General features: G+C 35.8%; 1 protein-coding gene across 9 annotated transcripts in view; it reads right to left on the reverse strand.

Moving 5' to 3' along the window:
• The window catches only part of AdamTS-A (ADAM metallopeptidase with thrombospondin type 1 motif A), a 328,356-nt gene that overhangs the window by 7,972 nt on the left and 294,633 nt on the right, over positions 1-25,751 (reverse strand). For all 9 annotated transcript variants that reach the window (XM_073963190.1, XM_073963191.1, XM_073963189.1 and 6 more), the window contains 14 exons: positions 23,100-23,580; positions 20,480-20,644; positions 20,015-20,169; positions 18,557-18,688; positions 17,562-18,088; positions 17,225-17,374; positions 16,777-16,932; positions 16,128-16,702; positions 15,607-15,789; positions 12,043-12,171; positions 2,756-2,982; positions 2,395-2,678; positions 1,499-1,700; positions 1,261-1,434 (listed from right to left, as the gene is read on the reverse strand). In XM_073963190.1, coding sequence (XP_073819291.1) covers positions 1,261-1,434; positions 1,499-1,700; positions 2,395-2,678; positions 2,756-2,982; positions 12,043-12,171; positions 15,607-15,789; positions 16,128-16,702; positions 16,777-16,932; positions 17,225-17,374; positions 17,562-18,088; positions 18,557-18,688; positions 20,015-20,169; positions 20,480-20,644; positions 23,100-23,580 — 3,540 coding nt within the window. The remainder of the gene's footprint in view (positions 1-1,260; positions 1,435-1,498; positions 1,701-2,394; positions 2,679-2,755; positions 2,983-12,042; positions 12,172-15,606; positions 15,790-16,127; positions 16,703-16,776; positions 16,933-17,224; positions 17,375-17,561; positions 18,089-18,556; positions 18,689-20,014; positions 20,170-20,479; positions 20,645-23,099; positions 23,581-25,751) is intronic.

Raw genomic sequence — 25,751 nt, forward strand, 5'->3', positions numbered from 1 at the left:
TTAAAAAATAATAATGTATTAAAAAACGATCGACGCCAATATACATATTTTTATTTTCAAATTCGCCAACGGAATGTTGTTAAGAGGTTGTTTACACTATCTATCAATGTCATATGTGCTGCAATTTTCCATTGTTAGACAGTCGCTAATATTTGCAATATTGGGGATTTTCCTTACGCCATTTACTTTTTGCGTCCACTCCAGCAAAAAAGCAGTGAAATTACGTCTCCACATTGCATGCATGGGTAGATATGGAATGTTTTTATTTCGTGTCATATGACATTGATCGCTTGTGTAAACTACCTCTAACGACAAGGAACGAAATGATTTTATGGTTCATTTTTCTATGGTTCATTCATCCCTCATTTTTGTGATGTTAGAGGAAGATTCATTTCAAGGAATCGATCCTGTGAACCAGTCCGCGCATGAACGACACAACTATAATGAATATATTTGAGACAATACTATGCCAAAGATAACAAGTCTCTGTGGACTGATTATTTTTCTTATAGGGCAAATTTATTCACATTTTGAGCTTCGAAGCGTCTATCCTCCTTTTAGCTTCTAAGGAATGCAATACGAAAATATTGAAAAGCATAATGTATAAGTTTGATAAGTTCCAACTCAACTTCCCGAGCTAAGTCGATCACGGATGCTGATTGACATCATCAGGCATCTCCTCTGCACGTTCCCTCTGCGGACACCGTAGAGCGCTGATGCCAACGAGCGTTGGTTGTTGATTTTTCTCTTATTGGAATTGTAATTGTAGTAGTATAAATCGACTAAAATCTTCTGCGATCACAGCAATACTCTGTGATTGCAAGAAACTTTGCGTTCACTTGTCGCCAACTTTCATAGAGTACACTTGTCGTGTACTAACAAAACGTCTTCGCGTTTACTTAACGGCCTCTGTCGCCACCCCAGATTACAATTGGTAATCTTTGTTGTTACCAACAGGCCTATGTCGCCACCCCAGATTACAAGGTCATCTTTGTTGTTGTTTGAAAAGAAGAAAATCAATAAACAGCAATCATTTATTATAATTAAACTGATACTGTTTTTTATTTGAAAATTTTGCCTTTTTAGGCGAAGATCATTTTTAGTATTACTTTTTAATTAATTTCTCGTTGTTTGTTGTTTTATTTTATTCTTTTCACTGTTCATTATTCGTTTACTGAGCTATCGTTAAAGAAAAATCTATGGATTTCCCCTCCCTCACCTAAACACATAGTATTAAATTTAAATTCCCTCCGTACTTACATGTGAAACTTCTGGCGGTGTGTATGTTTGACATGGATCCATGTTACAAATTGATGTGGTTTCATGTAAAATAGCTTTCGTTTTCGCATTACAATATTCGTCATGGACAAAGGAATTATTGAAATAACAGGAAACACTGCGTGTACGAACGCCATAACCACAGGAACGTGAACACTAGAGAAATTTCCATGATAAGTATTAAAGTTATATTATTAAGAAGGGTGATTAAAATACTTACCGGCATCCAGTCCGTGTATTTCCAACAACCTTCCCGGCATTCTTCATGCGTCTTAATATCATAAATTGCGGCACAATATTTTAAATCAACAATATTCGAACGGCCAAATTCGGTAAAGCTTTGTATGCAATGATATGTCTTCTCTCGTGTACCCAATTGGCCACACTGAGCTGAACATTCCGAAATGCCAGTTAGATTTAAACTGAAAACAATAGATTAGGACATTTTATTTCAATTCCAGTCTTCTCAATAAAATTAATGTTATGATGGAAAATTTATATGGTATATGTACATATATACTAGGATTTATTATCTTTAAAAAAAGGCTCTCGATTTATTGGACGTAAAATGTATGAAAACATCTGTCAAATAAATTCAAATAATGAAATAATTCGAAATTCAATTGGAATTCCCAAATTGCAAGTGAAATGTTTCGAAGTACAACTGGTGTATTGTTAACATACACTTATCATGATTAGCGTTAGTTTTAACCTCATATTTGTCAGACTTATGTCATGTTTACATTAGAGCTTTTCGCTGAGGATTTATTTGACGTATGCAACGAAGTTGACAATTTATATCCATAGGAGATTCACTAAATCCACTTATATGTAAACGTATTATATGTTTGCATTACAGTTCAATATCACGATAATCGTTTTATCGTGATCAATCATTTAACGTCAAATTAAATTAAAATAGATCATTGAAACACGATATTGAGCGCTCTTGTAAATTATTTTTAAAGTAACAATTTCACTTTAAATAGCATTTAAATCAAACAGTTTTAAATTAAATGCGTAATTTAAGTTGTTATTTCCATTGAATGTATGACGTATTTGAGCACAAATTCTTGTTTTAGGTGTCATTGTAAATTAGTTTTTATGGTAACTTACGTTAAAACACAATCCGTATTACAGGCCTTGTATTCAGTTGGCGGCTTAGCTTCAAAATCACACAATTGCGGTGCCACCTGTACACCTTGTGTTGTACTTATACACACTGGTGTTCGATGCATTCTGCCTTGACACAACGAGTCGCATATACTCCATTGCTGCATTTCCCAACGATACATTTCAACATCTTGTTCCACAAAGTTCGACGACCTGTCCACCGTGTATGAATAAGTCAATAGAAGGGTATCATTGTCACGTTGATTATGTGAGGTTAGAGATATAAGCTACAAGAAAAGTAAGGACACAAACCATTCAAGTGGTTATTTGTTGCAAATAAGATTTAGATTTGGGTTATGTTTACCTCAACTCTTAAATCCCTTTTCAGTTTTTTGGTGTAGGTTGTATTGACCCTTTCAATGGTACTGTTCGATCCATTGTATTCGTATGCCACGCCAGCATAGTAGCTAATATTGTGATAGGCCGTTAGCAACTGATCACCGTTCATCAATGATCTTCCCTGATCATCTCGCAGGACAATGTAGTTTTCATCATGATTACCGGGTTGTTCAATCACAATATTGGAAGCACCTGAAAGGGAGAATAAAAAACGATAAAAAATAAAAATAAATTTTATAAAAATAAATTAAAAACTAAACGACAAATGTATGTGGTTATATTACCTGATAACATTACCAAGTAACTCATGTTCACAATTAAATTTTATCTGTCAACTATCAGATGAGGAGCCTCAACAGCCAACAAAATCTACTAGTAGCTAAACAAATATTCATTCATAGCTCTTCGTAATTTGTTGGTATCTAATTTGTGTTACTTATCAGATACACCTAGATGAACATACATATGTAGTTAAACATTGTTGGATATTCATAGTTACCCACGTAGTAGTTATGAACTAACAGCACGCTACAATGTTTACAATAAGGTAAGGGCCATAAATTGACAAGAAGGGGGTAATGTACTCCACACCTTTAAACAAATAATGTTCTATGACAAGCACCCAGTTGATCCACCAACGAGAAATTCTGCGGTCATATCACCATAATTGGCATCGCGTTATCACCACTGATTTGTTTTGCATGGCGCTTAAATTGTTTATTTTGATAGTCAGATTTTTAGTTTATTTTTATTTTTTTAATTTGATTATATTTTTATTGGCGCCTTTTTGTAGTTGTTACACGTTCCGAGTAGAGGCCCCCTCAAATCAGATAAAGGCAGTGCCAATCAAATCGCTGGCGATGTAATGCTGAACAATTTAGCTTAATTATTTAAATTGAGATTCAATTATTCAACTTAGTGCTGTCTTCTGATATTACACGGAAGGGTCGTGGGGTGAAATTTACATATGTACATACTGATTCATGGAAATAAATTAAATATTTTTTTATAATAAATCGAATGACAATATAATCCATTAATTAATCTCAAATAAAATTTTCCAATAATTTTCCATTGTTGGTTTATAGTTTAGATTGAAACAAGAAGTTTAGATTGCAGATTGAAGAAAAAAAATGTTCGGCCACCTTAAAATATATTGAAACCAGATTTCAGCCAATTAAGTAGGACAATAAAACACTGAAAATGTCGTAAATCGGATGGTAACGTTTTATGGGGCTCTATCAGAATATGTAACTGTATAGAAAAATTTCTAGGGGAAAGATTTGTATCCCCAGCTAAAACTAAATACCAAATTTCGGTGGTATAATGAGGTTAAAACATTCAAAATACCGAAAATCCGGACGTACCTGCATCTGCTGCCGTATTTTATAGCCTCAACGAAGTCCAAATTTCAGGCATTTCCATATGATAAAGAGGCTAAAACCTTGAAAGAAGAACGGAATGTTCCGTTCTAAGGGGTTTAATGAAAACCGAGAACCATTCTCTGCGGAAATATGTGATATCTTCAACGAAGACTAAATAAAAACTTTCAGCTATCTCGGTTGTACAACGTGGCTAAAACCTTCACACGGTGCTCTTGAACCAACTTTAAATGAAAGGAGCTTACACCTGGGAAGTTTTTGCGGATTCTGATAGTACAATGTTCATAAAAAAAAAAACAAACAAAAAATCGCCGGACCGCTTTTTAAATAAATCGCGGTCCAAGTTCACATTTTTAGGGCCTCACGATTTTGCTTGGAAACCGCAGGCTCTATAGAAATGGGATTGGAGAAAATATTGTAGCTGTGAAAATTCTCTACTAGATTTTTCTTTATGATATTTTCGTAGGTTTTACCGTTTTTGAGATATAGAAGTTTAAAGTGGGACAATTTACTGACTGTATCGCCCCCATATAAAACAATGTCATGACTGCAATTCCCCAACTTAAACTGATATATCTCAAAAATTATACAACCTAGGAAAAAAATTACAAAAGCCAATCTTGTAGAGAATTTTCACAGCTATAAGATTTTCTCTAGTCCCTTTTCGATAAGACTTGCCGTTTTCAAACAAATCGTGAAAACCTAACAAACAACCCTAAGAATGTAACCTAAACTTCTATATCTCAAAAATGGTAAAACCTAGGAACAAATCATAACGGTCAAGCCTCTAGAGAATTTTCACAACTACAACATTTTCTTTAGTCCCAAATCGATAGGACTTGTGAAGTTTGACCGCGATTTATTTTAAAATCCCTCCAGCTATTTTTTCTTGTTTTTTGATTATTCTCATCTATGAACATTGTAGTTTCAGAATTCGCAAAAATGTCCCAGGTGTAAGCTACTTTCATTTAATGTTAGTTCAAAAGCACCGTGTTCAAACATGCCATATATGGAAGCTATAAAATGCCAACCTTTACCGACAAATTTTTAGAAGAAAGTTCTGTAGCCCCAATCGAAGACAAAAAAAGAAGAAATTTCGGCTATTTCGTGGGATAATGAGGGCATCTGTGAACAGCCAGCACAACTGCATCAGTGTAAATGCTACACAAGCTTGCCTGATAGGATCGTTAATCTAGAGCAGCGTCAGGCACCATACTTTTCTATTGCATACTTTACGGAGCGTCATTGTGTGAGTGCATGCTTTTTCAATGGGTTGAATTGTGTGTGTGCAGAGAGCAACGTTAAATGAGCGCCAACGGGCGCCTAATCGCCTGACGCTGATCTAGAGGTTCCCTTTTAAACCTTTGAACCTCTCTCTAAATCATGAAGATCTCTCTTGACATGTGTGGATGGGGAAAGCCTGAATATTCTTCAACTACGAAGCGTTAATATTTGCATATCACACTAGCACCAACCGCCCTATTGCTTTATAAGAGGGCAACAAGGCTTGAGCTACTTCCTACTTCTTATCTTATTCAGATTCAAGAACTGTACTAAGTCAGCTGTGCAGATATTTAATCTGTAACACATCTCATCGTCACAATAGGACCCGACACCAATATGGTAAAATTATCCGCATACCTTATGATCTAAATGCCGTCTGGAGGATGTGGAATTTCAAAAAGATAGTCCATATTTAAATTAGGCCATTTTCTTTGCTGCAATTGTCAGTTTGTCGTCGAGAGAGGGTGTTGAGAGGCAAAGGGTTACCAATTGCCTCACCTCTCTCTCTCTCTCTCTCTTTCAAACTGACAATTGCAGCAAGGATAATAGCCTAACAGTTTCGGAGATATCAACACACCTTGGGGGAACTACCTGTTTCACTCTACGTACCTTGGACTTCTTATTTCTGAATTCCTCTATGTCTTCGGATAGCTTGGCCTTGGCCATAATGATTGTTCGGTCGCACGAACTGTTCTGATTTAGTCCTCGTCTGAACAAATTGTATGTATGTATATGGCATGTAATGCTGGTGTGGCACCTTTTTCCGGAATCCTTTAGGCAACTGCGTAATATTTTTTCATCAAGTCGAGTAGTAGTGCCCATAGAATCTTCGCTACTGGCTACAGAATGGAACAATTAAACAGTGCTGGCATTCTTGCTAGTTTCAGTAGGAGAACCACCCCTTTGCATTGCTTTAGGTGATAAAGTCACTATTCCGCTTATGCACGCCTACTATCCTATTGAATTCAAGTATAAGTTCCCAATCTCTTGTTTTCTCAAGGTTCTTAGGACGAGGCTCATCACGCTCATTTGATCAATTCCACGCAGCGGGTTTTGTCGTACCGGATTGACCCGAAGCCATAGTGTTTAGGCTAGTGGCTGCCAACGTAGGGTTCTATACTGCTACAACAACAACGGCGCTCGTTTGATAGTCGCGTCGTCTGTGCTTGGAAATTTTGTCTTATTTCTGATATTCGACCTATAGGTATGTAGAGAACGGCTACATTAGTGATGAGGTCATGGAAATTCCTCTCTATTATCCGAGGATATGAGGGAATGGGCAGCTCTTTGAGGCGCTGTTGGGCAAATTCTCTGAACCCTTTTAAATTAGATTTTTCGTGGTAAAGAAAAGTACCGCGGTCAGTGGTTATGAAGTCGGGTGGTCTGTTAACGGAGACGATAATAAAGCGGTGGTCTGAGTCATGTGGAATAACGGCTCGTCCGGAGTCATGACCAACCGTTATTGCAAACGGTTGGTCATTTATTAGACCAGGTGATGTCTTGCGAGCTGTGACAATCTCCCCTCAGAGTCGTCTTCGTTCAAAATGTGAAGCTATCAATTTGTTCGGCCATTGCCTAGGATGGAATGCCAAAGGATATGATGAGTATTGAAGTGGCTTCCAAAAGCGATTTATTATCATGAGTAGAGCACAACTTTGTATCGGTGGTGTGTAGGATAACAAGAGGCTGCTTCGCAACGGATGTGCATTTGCCAGCACCAATTTTTTGGTGCTATATAAAAATCATCAAAGAGAAAGCTGTAGATCTTCGATAAATTCACAACTTTCCTTTGGATGACTTTTATGTAGCATCGGAAAAATCGGTGCGGGCAGATACACCCCAGTGGCTAAGCTGTCCCATGTTATCCTACATATAAAGGAACTCTACCTCGGCAGTCCCACACTTTACTGTTACATCCATACATTCCATATATGGGTCACTAGAGATAAGTTCAAGCGTGATAGGTCCGTACCAGACCGATTGGTATATACATAAGTAAGACAAGTTCTCCTCCTTAGCTTTGTGTACGATCGATCCGCAAAACGTTACAACCATTGCAACTTTGGAAGTTAGAGGTGATGGTGGTCTTGGTTTCCTGGATCGCGACGACCGTAACGTTTCTAATAAAATCTACAATTTCGCTGACTCTTTTGTATTTGCAGTAATGATGCATTTCTGGGGCGCCGAACAACAACATGTAGTGTAAGATGCTGTCTTTTTTTTTGTTGTTTCACAGACTGTGGAAGTGACTCGTATATCGACAATGGTGATGAACCCGTCAACGAACTTGCAGATACGCTTGGAGATGTTTTGGAGCAGCAACATAACTCCTATCGCAGTAGTCCTGTGGACGGTTAAGGCCAGAGCAGCCTCGGAAATGCACACATTCCCTACATCATTACATCTCTCCGATGTTGACATGTGATGGATGAGGTTGTGGCAAACAGATCTGATCTATGGGGCCCGGGGATCTTGCATCATGCAACGGACCAAAAGAGCTTGAAGGAGTCATTTAGGGATAAAGGGTAACATGTGGCAGCTTGTGTGCTATGCTTTCGCCATCGCTGATGTTATGAATGCTACACATAGGGATCGTCAAAGAGAAAGTTGTAGATCTTCGATATCTTCACAACATTTCCTTGGATGATCTTTATGTAGCATCAATAAAATGGGCGATGGCGAAACAGAGTAAAGCTGTTCCATCCCAGCAAACCAAATGTCGGATGTCCGACATATCGAAACAATTTCGGAAGCAAAATCGTTCAGATTTCGTTCCGACTTCGGAGAAAATGTCGGAAGTAAATTTCCCTTCGAATTTGCTAATGTTTTTCTTCCGATTTCGTTACGAATTTGGATCGACATGTCAGAAACAAATTTCCCTTCGCACAACAACCACCTTTTGTATATATCTAACCCAGCTAGCATTTGGAAGATTGTTTTTTCAAAAATCACATTGCGGAGTCTTTTTAGAGTCCTTTTGGTGATCAAAAACTAATTACTAAGGGACTCGAAAGTGACTCCCTGTAATGATTAAAAAGAGTTCAATTTAAAATACAACAACAAATGTGTAGCAATCATAAATAAATCATTGAGGCGTTTAAAATGTGACTATTTTTTCGTTATTTATTGTCACATTTTGATCATCGGAAGATTGAAAAATGCTTAATCAAAAAATGGTCATGCAGGTGTTTGAAAAGTGATTATAATTATGTACCTTCTGATCATATTTTGAAGAGATAGGTGATTAAAAACTGATTGTTTTGTTTTAGTTGTCTAAGCATTATGGTTTGGTTGTAAATAATTATCATATACACTTTCTACAAAACTTTGATATAAATGTAACGTATAATATTAAGAGTAAAGACAAACACATGTTCAGGTTTTGCCAAGGGAAATGAAGAAGCAACATAAAGGATAATTAAAAGTCATGACAAAGCAGAAAAGACAACAAAACATAGGAAAGAAACAAAAAGCAAAGAAGAATAAAAAAAAAATTCTTTTAATTTTCGTCTAATAAAAAGACTCATGAATAACTCCCTAAAGACTCATAAACGATTATAAATATGACTCAAAAACGACTAGAGAAAGAGTCCTAAATTAATCAACAAATCACCAATAAATTATTAAAATACGACTTGAAAAAAGACTTTATATACCACAAGAAAATGGGCAAAAATGACTCAAAACTAATGCAGAGGAAGACTCATTTGTGATTTGTTTAGAAGAGTCGCCTGAGGTTACGTTTTCCTCCCGACAAAGGAGACATTTATGATCAGAAAATGAGCTCGTATTCCAGGATTTTAATCGTGCAGTCGGATCAAAAAGACTCGAATTTGATTAAAAATTTAAAAAAAAAAACTGGCTGGGAACAAGCAACATTTTAGTTTGTTGTCGAAAAACAAAATGGTTGGTTATAAAATTCGCATATACATTTTTTAAATATTTTAAATATAAATGCAACATATAATAATTCAAGCTAGTGCTGATAAACTCAACATATTCGTACACAACAAGGCAAATTTATAGAAGGTAAATGCATGAATTACAACAACTAACAAATTTACAAAAACAACATTGTTGGTATTGAAAATTAATTGTCAAAGATAAATATTGAATAATAGGGTCGTTCCAAAAATACATTTTGAAAATCCTCTAAAATAGAACAAATTTGAATCAAAATGTAAATGTAAAGCATTCAGAACTCTCGTAGGTAATTTTTATTACACGTTTACGATAAAAATAAGTACTTTATGGTAGCAAATTTCGAAGTTTCAAATTTCATGAGTAGACCCTATTACATTTTGAAAACTAAATTTACAAAAAAAGTAAGAATACAGCTGATTGTCACTTCTTCCTTGTATAAATATGCCTTGGTACACAAAGTTTACATTGTTCTACCATAACTACAAAATGATAACAACAGTGAAAATCTTAGATATTTTTGAAAATTATAATCTTCCAATAAAAAACATAACAAAGAAAATTTATCAATAAAAAAGAGGTATCAGAGAAAAATTTTCTTCGATAATCATACGAAATAATTCCAAAATTGTTCAGAAATCTTTACGAAAGTTCGGAAGGTACCTCAGATTTTCATACGACATTATTCCGAAATCGTTCAAAAATCTGTACGAAAATTCGGAGGAAGAAATTAGAATTCCGAATTTCCCAAGGATTTTCTTCCGATTTTGTTGCGAATTCTGACCGAAATCGATCCGATTTCGCTCCGACATTTTGTTCCGAAATTATGTAAACCACTTCATACAACTTTCGTTAAGATATCGTTACGATTTCAGATCAGATATCGGACGTAACGTCCGAAATTTGTTCCGATTTCGTTACGATATCGGTACGATTGGTTTGCTGGAATGTTACCAAAAAAAAAATACGAATACAAACACATGAGCCAATCCGGTGCATAGAAATGGCAGTCGGGGGATAAACTATTTCGTAATGGGATTTTTGGTAGGTTGTGTTCTCAACCGTATGGATGTCGACTTCTGGCGGTTGTTTCATAACTAGTTACATGCTCTTGTCAAATAATACGGTATGTAAATCCCTTATTTCGTAATGCATATTTTACCGGGTAAGGACTTATATCCATGTTCTACTGTAGGCGATCTTTCGTCTTTTAGAGGAAGCATATTTCAAATAGTGATGATACCTAAAAACTAATTTAACGACTTATTTTTATTAGTTTTTTATTGCAATATTTTTATTCGCAAAGATTTATTAGACATTCGAACATTCGTCTTCACCTTAGCTAATTATTTATTAATGCTAAGAAATATGCAATGTTCTATTATGCTCGTGGTATTAGACAGAGAAGGAGAAGGTGTTCTATAGAATCCGCTTAAAATTGGATTCTAATGACAAGCACGCATTATGGAACACACCTCAAATGAAATAAAGTGTTAACTACAAACGGTTGTTGTACAGAATGTTTAATGGCTGATAATCTCCTGCTATTGAATAATTTAACACTCGAATCGTTTTCCGATGACTATGACAAAAAATAATGTAATTAAATATTAATTGTGTGTGTTTTTTATTTTGATATGAATGTTGGTAATTCACATTGAGGAATATTAAGAAGATGTGATGCACTTGGAAAAATAAAAAGAAGTACTTCTTATGAATTTATTAGGTGGAATGGAGGGATTATTTTGAGGTATGTAATGTAGACAATTTGTTTGTTCCCGTATCCAAAAACTTGTAGAAATTTCCAAGTTTATAATGGAAAAATGGCAAAATTTTCGAAAATACTATATGGATTCTTGAAGGCTTACAGAACGTAACAGGAAGATGAACATATGTATACACACATAAGTATACGTGTGTATACATATGTTCATCTTCCTGTTACAACTTCCTGTGTTTTGAAGTTTAACTTGAGTATTTTGTCACGTTTTCATACATTCCATTCATTATTCCCTAGTTTCCTTTTAATTATTTTATAAGTGTAAAAATTGCAATTGCAAAAAAATGGTCGGTACTAAAAATAAACACCTCACATCAAAGTTAATTAATAAAACTTTTCACGTCAATCACATCCCGTACCTCATGTAAGCTATTAAATCATTTTTACTGACATTTACTATTTTCCACATCTCCCTCATACCCTATCCTATAAACTGTGTTGTTATTGTAGTCCATTCCATGCTACACAAATTTGTAATGTAAACTATGTTTTTGTGTCGATTGATTCGAAATCAAAATTACATTTGAAATGCAACTGATGTCTTATTTCCCGGCGCTGTTGACAGCATATCAATGATCGACACGGTGACATGAATGCACGATGAAAAACATTGATTGACTCAAATCAAGTCATTAATCATTAATACGAGTTGTAATAAAAAAACCAACAACAAATCGACTCAAATCAAAAAGCAAAACAAAACAATTAAGAAATCTTAATTTAGATAGGTGCGTAATCCGTCCGTCGTACGCACTTATGTTGAATGCAATATAAAATGTTCACACACACACACACACACAGTAAAACACCTTCCTTAGAATATTATCGCGTGTTTCTGTGCGAATATTAGTCACTAGAATCACCCACTAATTAATCATAACTCACCTTTGGGTATTGTCGTAACATGATAAAAATATGACTTGGTCTTTGGCACTTTCAATAAATCAGAGACATAAAAACGTCCGCTAATATCTTGACATGTGTCATTGCGTCCTTCACAAACACCGCATTTATCTGAAACAGAGAAAGAAGAAAATATATTATTAATTTATCAATGTTAGTGTGACATATGAAAATAGGATCATAGCAAACTATATAAAAAGCTGGATGACTGTACCTTTGTACCGAAGAATATACGTTTCAGGTGTATCCTCAACAAATTATGAAAATAAATACGATGAGATCAAATTGGAAAAATAGAATAATATATTTCTATATTTGGGGATGTGGGGTGTGCTACATCTTAACGAAGACTTAAATTTCCATATAGCGATATTATAACCTCCAAAACAATCTGCTCAAGATATGGCTGACCTCTTGAAAATAACCTGATCCATTATATGGGGTTTATACTTAATTCCTGTTTAATTGGATTTTTCGTGTTTCAGTTCCGTATTTAGAAGATGTGATGCACTTCGGTCTTATAGTACTATGCCAGCAAGTTTGGGAGCTGCATGAGTCGAATAACCCATTACAAAGTAATTAAACAAGCTACCTTCCACATTATTTATTGCAAGGTAATGAGTAACTGTTGCACAAAATGTCTGTGTCCGACTACAAAATTAACAATCGGTTACAACAACAAATGGGGGGTTTGGACACGGAGGAATCTTTGAATTGTTTTTATCTTGAAAGCAGTAATCCGAACTCTGGAAGTAATCCGAAGCTTATTATACATAGCCCCATCCACGACTACAGTGATAGGTGTTATGTTGCTGAGCTAGATTAAAATCATCGTCGTCGTCGGAAAACGAAATACCATCGCATTCTCCTCAACAGCAACAAACGAGACACCATAAACCTCATTTTGTTGTTCACCACGCCGGAAATGCATCATTCCTGAAGTTTAACTGCAAGATTTTGCAAGAATATTGAGTTTCTCTCACCCCAAAAACGCAATTTTCTTAAACGAAAATTTTGCGCGTGTGACAACTGAATTAAGGCCGCGGCACATACGGTCCGTTGAGCGTCGCGTTATAATAACCACATGAAAATTGCAAGAACAAACTAGGCATCACTTACACATTTTTCTTGTGGTTGTTGTTTTCAACGCGCAACGCGTCACACAACGGATCGTATGCACTTGGCCCCTTAGCTCCTCTCGTTCATTTCATTCAGTGGCTCATATCGTTTCGTTTGAACGAAAAAGAGCCAACAAACGAAGTGAACGACCCGGATCTTTTTGGTGAACGGAATGAAAAAAAGATCGATCCGCTCAATGAACAAGATTGCCCAACACTAGAATAGTTGTGCCCTGCTTTATATACCTGATATTAGTTCGCTTTCGGAAGGCAATATCCATATGCTGCTTGAAGAATTTAATGCTCATCATGAACTTTGGCAATCCGCCCTGGCCAGGTAGTTACAGTGACGGGCAAACAAATGATAGTTGAACATATTGCACTGTGAACGAAGACGCTCCAACGAGGATAAGAGGAGATTGCCACTTCTCCCCAAACATCACCATTGTGGCATCCGGTTTAATATATGACTTGTTCCGTTATTCCCCATGACTCAGACCACCGCCCTAATATCGTCTCCGTTAATATACCACCCGACTTTATAACCTCTGTCCGCCGTACTTTTCTAAACCATAGAAAAGTCGATTAGCAAGGGTTCAGAGAATTTACCAGTTACCGCTTCAGAGTGCTGCGCATTCCCTCAGATCCACGGGTGGCTGAGAGAATTTCGCGGAACATCAACGCAGCTGCAGCCGCTCATTATACCAATTATACTAAATTTCGCAGCAGATGCGACGGAAGTAACAAATGAGCGTGATGTGCTTCGTCGTACGAACCCTGAAGACCCATGCGTTAGAGAACTTAAGATTGAATTCGACAGCTAGTTGGCAAGAACAAGCGGAAAAATTGGCTAGGACACCTGAATCAATGCAACTGTGGTTTAGTATTGAGCAAATCTTGGACAACGGTTAAATCACTTTCGAATTTGGGAAAGAAAATTGACAAAATGGCTTTTACTTTCAATGGCTTTTACTTTAAGCGACAATTTATGGATCGCCCAGAGAGTGATGGGGCGGAGAGGGGTGTGTTACGTTATATAAGAGCCCTCTCAGCCCAGGGGGATTCCACAACAATACTATACGAGAGCAATGTTGCAGATATCATCCGAAAAGGCAAAATCATCTAAAGCGTTAGGACCAAACGGAATCTCACGGTTGTTAAGCAACTGGATGAACCGGGAGTTGAGTATTTGTCCTCAATTTGTCGTTAGTCCCCCATATTGTACCAGAAACCTGAAAAGTTGGCATGGTGGTTCCTTCACTAAAGCCAGAGGATGCCGTCGGTTTTTATAATCAGTGTGATAGATTAAATATTTACATAGCTGACTTAGAACAGTTTTTTCATCTGAAGAATATGAAAATGTCCCCACGATACGCTGCACCTATTTAACTGTCCAGCTAAACCCATTCACATGTCTCCCCATTCGTAATGAACGCAATCTTGATTTAAGACTACTACTTTCATGGAACAAGTTCAAGTGCTCTTTTGAGTGAATCTTGTTCAATTGAGAGCTGGTTTCCGAAATTCGTGAAAACTTGGGGAGCTAGTAAGTACTGACATTTCAATCTGAAGTGAGGCACGTGAATACGAGCAGATTGTTACAGTTCCATAGGGATTTTTTTCAGTGAATCAATCACCTTATCAAAATGCAGTCAGCTAAACCGCTAAGTTTGGTGACCGTTCAGATGACAGCCCATCACCTCCTGCTTGCGTATGTCAGAGAATTTTATTCGATCCTCTGTCACGATTTCGTGCACTTTTACAGAAAGATAACTATTTGAAAGATAACGACCATGACTGAACTAGTTCAGTTACACTTTTCACTGAATCTTGTTCAATTGAGCATGTTCCCGAGCTTAACAAAACCATTGTATACTCTTAAGATAAACAACACGAAGTGGCACTTCTATTATCCTTTAACCCATACCAACGCCTCCTTCATTAAATCATTTCCAAAAAAATCCCTAACATCCCTCGTACAATACAATATATATTTTAAGATAGTAAAAATACCCGTGCATATGAACGGGTGGTTTGGTGCTACCGATGATAATGATGATGAGACATTTCATTATTTGTTATGATTGTGAGTGACATTGACATATACATATCCGTCATCACTGCGCGCTGTGCTTTGCGCTGAATAGCACTGCATTAGTACCGGTCCCAGATGAGCACATGTACCAAGTTAGTTGGTGGTGCTGTGGTTCGTCATGAATCATTTGGTTGGTTGGCTGCGGGCGGTTGATGTGCCTCATATGTCGGCTGTTTTCCGCACAGATAAAGATATAGAGGAGCAGTGTTGTTGGCATTTGAACACTTTAGATTTTGTGTTTTTGTATTTTGCTCTAAATGCTAATTTTAGCTGCACTTTCAAGTAATTTCGTTTGCTGTTGTTGTTTTTTTGTTTCTATCTATTTCTACTCACCCAATTTGGCTATGGAATTGAGTTCGTTGTCACAGCCAGCCGGCCGGCAAACACCATTAATGCATTTATCGAATGTATCAAAGGAACATGTGGTACCATCGATGACTTTCTCAGCCAAACGGAAATAGCCGGTATTGCGATTTTCACCACGGCAATATAAATTGCATTTATCATGGGATGATACTGAAAAGAGAGAGAGAGAGGGAAAGAAGAAAGAGATGATGCAAAATTAAAATATATTGTATGGAATAAGGAAATTGATTGGGATTTTTAAATTGCTAGTATATGTTTGTACAGTACAGTAACCACGAAAAGTATAGCGGGAAAGCACATGCCTGTTTATATTCAAGTAGCAAGCTGATTACCTGATTTTATGTTAGTTCTGATGGCGATTAGCTTTGTCATGGACGCAGTTTTGATATGGAAACTGTACTGTATTGTAATGTGACACTGTACAAACAAAACCACTTATGTATTCCACTACTAACTATTGTAATTAAGATCGCATCTGTTTTACTTACATCCATATTTCGGTATCCATTTGGTATCCGGTGCAATACCCTTAATACCAAAACGCCGACCATTCATTTGATAGCATTGCTGCTCCCGAGCATCCATTGTACCCGGAGGACAATTTTGTGTATTACACGAACGATATTTCTTCCTTGCTCCGGTGCAATATTTACCACCATTTTTGGGCACTGGATTATTACATTCACGTTGACTTTCTTGTACACCACCACCACATGTTAAACTGCACGGACTCCATGAACTCCAAGGTCCCCAACCACCGTGAACGGGCTGCGGTTGATAACCTTCACGCGGTACACATTCTCCCTTCATACACCAAAATCGATTATCATTGCAAGGTGTACCATCGGCCCATGGCAAGAGACTGGAACGACAATTTGTATGGCTATAATGGGATTTACACCACAGACGTTTGCAATCGGCTTCATGGGGACAAAATACAGATTCATTGCCGTGTATAAGTTGGCATTGTTGATCAAGAGAATATATCTGTCCCGGTTGTAGGGTATTATAATTGGGCACATATTTTGTAGGTGTGTCTTCAAGGCAGGAGGTATCTTCTTTTCTGTTGCCGAGGGGAAGAAAATGAGATTTAGAGTTACATATGTAAATTTATGCTGCATTTGTCACTCAACTTACTCAAAAAATTCCGAGACATAATGGCGTGAACAATCCGACCATGACCATGGATGAATATCACGTTCCATAACACTGGACATAATGTGACGACGTCTCTTCACGCCTGGTCTATTGAATTGTTTGCAACGATAGTCATCGTCGTGTGGCATATTTAAACTGAAATTTAAACAAATAGATAAAAAAAAGTTAGAATTAAGCTGAAAACACATACAACATTTGAGTAAAGTTTTGTGTCGTTTTGGCCGTTTTTACACTGTTGGGTATGATGCCGAAAAATTCAAATTCATTTGAAATATATGCCGGCAAACACATCAACGCCGGACTTTGATGTCGACGTCGCCCTGTTGTTGTTGTTTTTTTGTCAACGCCCAACGCAAAACTTTACTCAAACATTGTATGTGCTTTCAGCTTAACTCATTTGGGCTGAGAGTAAAATAGCTCAACTTACATGTGACCCAATTCATGGGCAATGGTAAAAGCGGCCGGTAAACCATTATCCTGAACAATGGAACAGGATTTCCGGCGACAAACTGTGCCAAGTTCAGCCAGACCCAATGTATCACATTTGGTTTCTCGATCTTTGCGACAAATCTTATCTCTGCAAGCCAAACGAAACCACAAAAACAATATAAAAATTTACAACTGGTCACCCTGACCCAGAATGGTTAATAACAAAAACCACATGTCCGCAGACATGCCACACACACTCACGCACACAATTCATATTTTTTCTGAAGGTTGTAATAAATAAAATCTCATACCGTTTTTTTGTGGACCTCACTTACCTTGTTATTAGCATCGCTGTATCATAGTGATAACCATTTGTGGCTACATGAGAACAAAACGACTCCAAGACACTTTGATTTGATGAACCGGATTTTCGCCGTCTCTTAAAATCGGTTAATACCAAAATATTGGCAACTGAAATTTTAATGGGATTACCAATGCTGGCATCGGCAAACACATTCGACACAATCGATATCAGTGTCAGAATATATGGCGTCAGATCATCTTTGTGGAATTCCTTCATTGTGCCATCAACAGCCACCAAGAGTTCAATGGTATATTGATTGCCTTCGTAATTGCGTTTCTTACGTTTCAACTTGGGCATATTGCTCTGCTTGTCGATTTCACCCAAATCGATGTCAAGAGCGGAGACAGTATGTCTGGCATTGCGACGTGAATGCCGCCAGACTTTGTGTAAGATTTCAGATGTGGCTGGCGAGGCATTGGGATTGTTTGAATCGTTTAGCGATTGATTGTTCACCGGTTGTATGAGCAAAGAACCGAAACTTGTTTTAATATAACCCGTCTAGAAGTCAAGAACGAAACAAAAACAAAACAATTATAATTAATAATCTGCATCAGCAGCAGCAATCAGAGCTGCCATAATCATGTGAAGTTATATGAAGAAGAAATATAAAAAAAAAAAACATAAAATAAAAAATAATTATTTTTTGCAATATTGTTATTACTTTCTTATTTCTTAGCGGCCGGAAAAAAAAACTAAATTTATTAACAAAACAATATCAATAGGAAAACAAATATTTAAACATTTTAAAGAGTAGAATATGAAATAAATTTGCAGTCGCATAGGGACCATTTTAATAATATACAATTTTTTATATAGATTTAAATTAAAATTAGAATTTGTTTTATATAATTTTTGAATAATTTTCGAAATTAATATAATACGCAATTGAATGTAATTCAAATTATGAATGGAAATTATAATTTTAAATTAAAAATAATTAATAACCCTTTCGGCCTCACCACTTACCATGCCATGACATAACGATACAGCCACCGCTGATTGATCATCACCTTCCACATGACCCTTATAGTAGCAGCCCAAATAGTGTCCCTCTTGAAGATCCATTTCTTCGCTGCGATTATTTAAAATGTTAATGACCTGTTTTTGATAGAACAATAGAAGTTAGGAAAAAAGAAGAATTAGACAATTAAACACTTAAAAATTAATAACAATTTATTTTGTTTGAATTAATTAAAATTCATTAATGAATAGACAGGCTGGCCATTGAGTCTGTTCGGTTGGGTCATTCATCATTTAGTTAGTGTCAGGTTTCATTTTATTCAAAATTATAAAAGATTTAGCTTCCATGCAAATGGGGGCTACGCTGCTATAACAATGAATTCATGAGGTGTTTTATAAATTTAAACATTTTAATTAATAGCTCAGGCTTTAAGTACTAAATAGAAATTAAATGGCGTATCTATCTTCTAAGAGATGAGACTGTTGATATATTAAGATGTGCATTTATAAGAAAGTAGAAATAAAAGAGATCGAGGCGAACATTTTATACCCTACTGCTTGGGTAAAAATAAAGTCACTTGTTCTCCCACCTGATCAAATTTAGGAAATCCCCATAGTGCACTTAACGTAAACTGCTCAAAACAAAAAGTCGACGTTTCTACTTCTTTTAGCGTGTATTTACACTGGGATATAAAACAAGTGTTTTATGCAAATATGAGATTTATTTAAAGTATATTCTATGAAACTGAAAACTTGAATGAGGCCTTTTAACTGAACTATTTTGCTGTAGACATGAGCGGGCCTAACAACTAACCACACACTGGTAGTATGATCACCATATATTTTAGAATATGTAACCATGCTATGAATGTTATTATAACCAAAAATGTCTTATGATGTCTACGAACATGTCATTAATAGTGAAATTTTTTCAACGTAATTTTTCATTTGAAAATTTTACCTATTAGGTTGAAGATCATTTTGACATTAATTTTAATTAATTTCTCGTAGGACTCTAGCTTAATGTCCTACGATTTTTGCAAGTGAAAAAGGAAAGCCGAAGATTGGAACCCACACAACCACCATTATGTTATCGGTTTCGCTGTTGGTAGCGCTCATCAGACATATCGGCTGTGGAGTGGCTTTTCTGTCGACGAACTTTTCATTTCTCAAATGCAAGTTGTTTTTTGCAGTGATGAGCTTTTTTCTCATTCAACCTGTATGGCATCCACGACAAACGAATCTTCGGCTGTCCCTTTTCACTTGGAAACATTTTAGGCCATTAAGCTCGACTCCAACGAGAAATTAATTAAAATTAATTTTTTTATTGAACTAAAATTTCATATAATATAGGTTTTGTTGTCATTCTGTTAAATAGGTTGTGTTATGTGGAAATCAGTTACTCTTACTTTTCTGAAGAGTTGTTTCTTTATCATTTTAAATAAATTTTATGCATTAACTTACCCTAAATGTTTCTGGCGGGATAAATGAGGTATCTTGATGTAATACCAAATGCAAGCGTTTACCAAATGCAGTGAAAATATATTCCGGATGTGGATCCCAGATTTGACTAGATTTACTACGAAAAGTACCCGTACCACTAAATGCGGAAAAATAATCTGTAACGAGAGTAATAACAGTTAAAGTTAAAAGCAATTAGTTTTCCACTATTTTTTAATACCAAAAATATATATGGTTGGTTATTATATCAAAAAAGTGTCATTTATTTCCTTGTTTTCAAATTGTGCCCTCTATTTTTACTCTTGATATGAAATGAAAACAAAACCGAAACAAAATATGACCCCCTTCGAAACAATATTTTTTTTTAATTAATTTAATATTTGGAAATTTGACATGCAAAACTTTTTAGCAGCTTATTATTTAGTTAGACTTAGGGAACATCAATAGTTTTATTCATTTAATACTTACCATTATTATTGCTATTATCTAAATTGCGTTTCGATTCGTATAACAAATCTTCAGCATTCAATGTAAAATTGTGAAACTTTTTTGGTGTCACAAAATCACTGGTATATTCATCAGGTATACTATGGCTAATATCTTCGATGTCATTTTCTATATCATTTGATAAATCTGAAATGAGAAACAAATATAAAAATTATTTAAAAACAAGTAAGTACGTATCAGTCAGCTGTGCTGACGAATAAATACCCTCAGCAATTGACCAAGAAAAAAAAACAAAACCAAACCAAACACAATAATTATGCTGTATATAAAATATATTGATTTAATATCACGAGTTCGCTTTGAAATCTGTAGGTACCGTAACGTGGGCTTATACGAAATCATTGACATATACCAAACATTTTTGGCAACCAAACTTCCTCATAAAGAACTCAAAATATTAAAGTATGTTAAAATAAGTTTGAAAGAAATTTTTGAAAAAGTTTTAGAATTATCTTGCACAATATCCGACAGGGTTTTGAAGCTTTTGGGCTATTATCTTAGGAAGTATTGACTAACTCCGGAACAAAATGTACCATTGTAAATGAGGCCGCCCCAACAATCTACTGAAAATGAGTCAAAACGATGCGAGAGGAGCTCTTAAACTTCACTTTATCCGAATTTTGTGTGGGAGGTACCCGAAGGAGTGGACCGATATAGTCTATATTTCAATCCCATACTGGACTGGATGAAATAATGCGATGTGCAAAGCCTGCATCAATCAAAAACTCCCTGCGAAGATTATCATGCGGATTTGCCATTTTGGTTGGTGCCGTCAGGGTTTCTTGGAGCTTTTAGGCGAATATTTCAGGAATTATTGACTTACTACGGCAAGGAATTGTACCGTCGTAAAGCGAGCCACAAAAAAACTTACTGAAAAAATTTTCAAAACGATCCGTGAGAAGCTCTTAAACTTCACGTTATCCGTATTTTGTGTGGGAGGTACTCAAAGGAGTGGACCGATACAACCCATGACTGGATAAAATAATACAATGTGCAAAGCCTGCACCAATCAGAAATTCCCTGCGAGGATTATCTTGCGGATTTGCCATTTTGGTTGGTGCCGCCAGGGTTTCTTGGAGCTATTAGGCCAATATCTCAGGAAGTATGGACTTTCGCAAGAAAAAAATTGTACCGTCATAAAGGGAGCCGCAAGAAAAACTTACTGAAAAAAATTACAAAACCATCCGAGAGGAGCCCTTAAACTTCACTTTATCCGAATTATATGTGGGAGGTACCCGAAGAAGTGGACAGATATAGTTCATATTCGAACCAGATCTATATCTGGAAGGAATAATACGATGTGCAAAGTTTTGACCAAATCGATTGCTCCCTTCGAGATTTATCGTTCAGACCATTTTACAGAAAAATGTTGAACTTTTGTGGGGGAGGTACCAGAAGGAGTGGACCGATATGGCCCATCTTCGAACTTAAACTAAGTTTGGACAAAATATTACGATACCCCATTTGGTTCGAATCGGTTGAACTGTTCGAGAGTTATCGTGCGCACAAGCCAGACAGACATTTATCGTATTAAAGTGTATATACCCTTCTAGGCTAAAGGCTGAGGTTACAAAAATTATAATTTAAAAGAATGGTCTGCCGAACATAACACCATGAAATCAAATCAGAAGCCCTAGATTATCTATTCATTTGGAGGAACTGTATTTTCAATGGAACCAACCATTTTAGTTCTAAACTACGGGAAGTTTGCTGGGCAGTCAGTCGTTTCTGTTCATTTGTTCGAAGTAGTTACATCGTTCACGGTTACCTTAAGATCTGTCGGTTGTTATAGCTCCTATGGTATTTTAGTAAATCTTTCGATGGACGTAAAGATTTTTAGATTTAAAATGACTTAAAATTTCCTAATCGTGAGAAAGTGGATATAAACCTTCTGCGCGTATGAGACTATAACCTCAGTTATAGAAGCAGTTAAGATAAACCTCTTTACTAGACCACATGTTTCCCGAATGATATATGGACTTATGCGGAGTCAATCTTCTTTGTATGTCTCTGTCGGGCTCTCAAAATAATAGCAAGCCCTTCGTCATGGAACTTAATGCAGGACATGGACATAAGCCAAGTGGTTGTCGTGTTGGTTGGCATATCTCTTTAACACCAAAACTAAGCAAAGTTCGTGTTGAACGCATGTAAAATCACTCACCCAGTATTCTAAAAAGATGACAGACAGCTCAAATTTTACTTGTTTTTTCGTTTAATAATGGTTAAATACGAAAATTTATGCGAATATCAGATGTCGTAATAAAGAGTATATAAACCGTCTGTACTTATGAAATTGAGGCTATAAAAGAAACAGCTAAGGGGACATTTATACATAACCGGAATTTGCAAACCCTATGGGTTTCAAATGTCAATTCCGTTGCGTGTATGTCAACTAAATCCTTACAAATAAGGTTAACCCGACAAAAAGCTATAGTATAAACAGGTTATAAGATAAACCGCTTTACTAGACCACATATTTTCCATGAGATATATTGACTTATGCGGAATTATAGAAGATCATGTATGTGTCTGTCGGACTCTCAAACAACAAAAACAAATAAATAAATATTGTTGTACTTACCATCACCGATACCCCAGGATTCTTCATCACCCTCAAATGTTGTTTGATTACTATAGGAGGTAATATCGGTTATATCGTATAGTCTATCGACTGTATCTATTATTGTATCACCACCATCACCACCTCCATCATCATCATTTATTCTATCTATTATTGTCGTCGGTGTCGTCGTCGTGGTATGGGTATTTATTGTCGCTGTTGTTGTCGTCGTCGTCGTTGTTGTTCTTCCCTCACTTCTTGAGGGATTTGTTATTGCTATGCTAGTGGCTGTTGTTGTTGTTGACCAATTACTAACAGAATTTATGTGTGGAGGTCTGGTGGTGATTTTCTCCTTGACCGGCAGTGAAAAAAATATTATCAAACCAAGGAGTATAAATAGGCAGGTGGTGAGTATGAGAAATGCATTGTGTTTCCAATGGGTCGACATGTTGCTGCATTTATTGCGGTAAAACCACCATTCACAGGTTTTCTTAATGACCAACTGAAAGAAAAGAAGACGAAAAAAGAAATGGAGAATTAAATTTTGTGAGGCAAATTGTGTTTAAAGATTATGGATATGGAATGTAGATTCTCGGAAGGCGGGAATAATTAACAAATATAAATTAAAATATTTTGCAACACTTTTAGTTCGTTTTGAAAAACATTACTCTCTGTAACAGAAAGTAATGATGAAGTTTAAGCCATTGGGGTAATACTCCAGACTTAAAAACAACCAAATGAGATTGAAACTTCAACCAAACAAAATAAACAAAATATAATAAATTTATAAATAAATAAGTAAATAAATAATAAATAAATATAATAGTATAAATAAAAAACTATATTCACTTTAGCAGTTTTGTCGAGTTGTGTTTTACTTATTTTTTGTAAAGTAATTCAGCTTAATTTCAAAATCAAACGTTATCATAAGGTTCTGAGTTCGTCCTATTATGAGTGCTCCATGCATCTAAAGATAATATCATTAGAAATCGAGCAAAATCAACGCTGGCACAGTCGATAGTTACAGTTAAATGCCACAGACAAAACTATATGTTTTTTTATTCATTGTATCAAAAAAGTGTCATTTATTTCCTTGTTTTCAAATTGTGCCCTCTATTTTTGCTCTCGATATGAAATGAAAACAAAACCGAAACAAAATATGACGCCCTTAGAAAGAATTTTTTTTTTTTAATTTAATATTTGGGAATATGTCATGCAACTATAGAAAGAGCTAAAAAGTTTTAACATTTTTAACATTTTATTCATTGTATGAATATATTTGTAGTCCGCTCAAAATAGACATTGAAATAGCAAAAATTCCCACAAAGCTGAATTTTAGTGGAGAGCTAGGGTTTGCCATTAGAAGCAACGTCCTAAAAGTCCCCATCGATCCCATGTGTGCAAAACAAAATATTCGGGGTCAAAGGTCAAATTTTAAAGGGTTTTTAAGTTTTCGGATTTATTTTTTGAAAACGGTTGTTCTAATCAAAAAGTGACTAAAGTAAATATTGTAGACAGAAAAATTATCTATAAGCTTGACCTTTATATTTTTTTCCTAGAAGGAACCATTCTTGAGATATAGCTGTTCTAAAAAACACATGATTTTTATGCACTTATAAGGGAAATATGCAATTATTTAGAAGAACCGGCTAATATAAGCGAAGTAATCGGGTCTGTCCCCAAAAAAATATACATTTTATTGAAGAGAGAAATTGTAGCTATCTTCTAAAAAAATTCCAACAAAATCGGAGCGTGTTTAGTAGAGTTATTCAATGTTAGAGTAATTTTATGCAAAAATAGCCCATTTAACCCACATGTATAATCGAAAGTCCAACGGGAACGACCCCAACGAAAACTCTCCGATTTTTTTTTTTCAAGTTTTGTCCGAAGGTAGGGTCTGTTGCGCTGATTACGGAAATGTATAATTTTCAACGGTTGCAGATCCGGTTCACCGGTTATTCGACCCTAACAACACTCTTGTAGACAATTATTGAATCTACAACTTTTACTTTAGCCGACTTTTGCTAAGTCTTACCGTTTTTGAGAAAAATTAAAAAAACTGAATAATGCCTCCAAAAATGACTTTTGACCCCGAATATTTTGTTTTGCACACATGGGATCGATGGGGACTTTTAGGACGTTGCTTCTAATGGCCAACCCCAGCTCTCCACTAAAATTCAGCTTTGTGGGAATTTTTGCTATTTCCCCCTTATACGCATGTCTATTTTGACCGGACTATTTGAGTGGTCTTGGGTTTCGTTATTTAATTATAAATAAATTTTAATTATTTATAAGGTTATATTTCTTTTCAACATGCCATGTATACCACCTGATTTAACGTATTCTGAAGCATTTAATCAAAATTATTTCTTTACGTTTTTTTTTGGTATAAAAGTCGTGAACCGTTTGTACAAAATGTCAATTGCAATTCTTTCACTCGGTTAACTGAAACGTTTTATAGATATTATCGAATACCGAAATGTTCTTTAACACTCCCGCGTTTGGGACCTTGAATTTTCAATTTAAAATTTAACACACTAACCACTACTCTATGCCAGCTCATGTAAAGAACTAAAATTATTACTTCATTATTTGTGAAATATTATTTTGCCTCCAACCAACTAAAATCCTCATAATTCAATTGACTTCATTTTAAATTCTTATCACTCTTAA

Source organism: Musca autumnalis, unplaced genomic scaffold (assembly GCF_047663935.1).
Source record: "Musca autumnalis isolate F117 unplaced genomic scaffold, ASM4766393v1 scaffold_1, whole genome shotgun sequence".
Classification (NCBI taxonomy): domain Eukaryota; kingdom Metazoa; phylum Arthropoda; class Insecta; order Diptera; family Muscidae; genus Musca; species Musca autumnalis.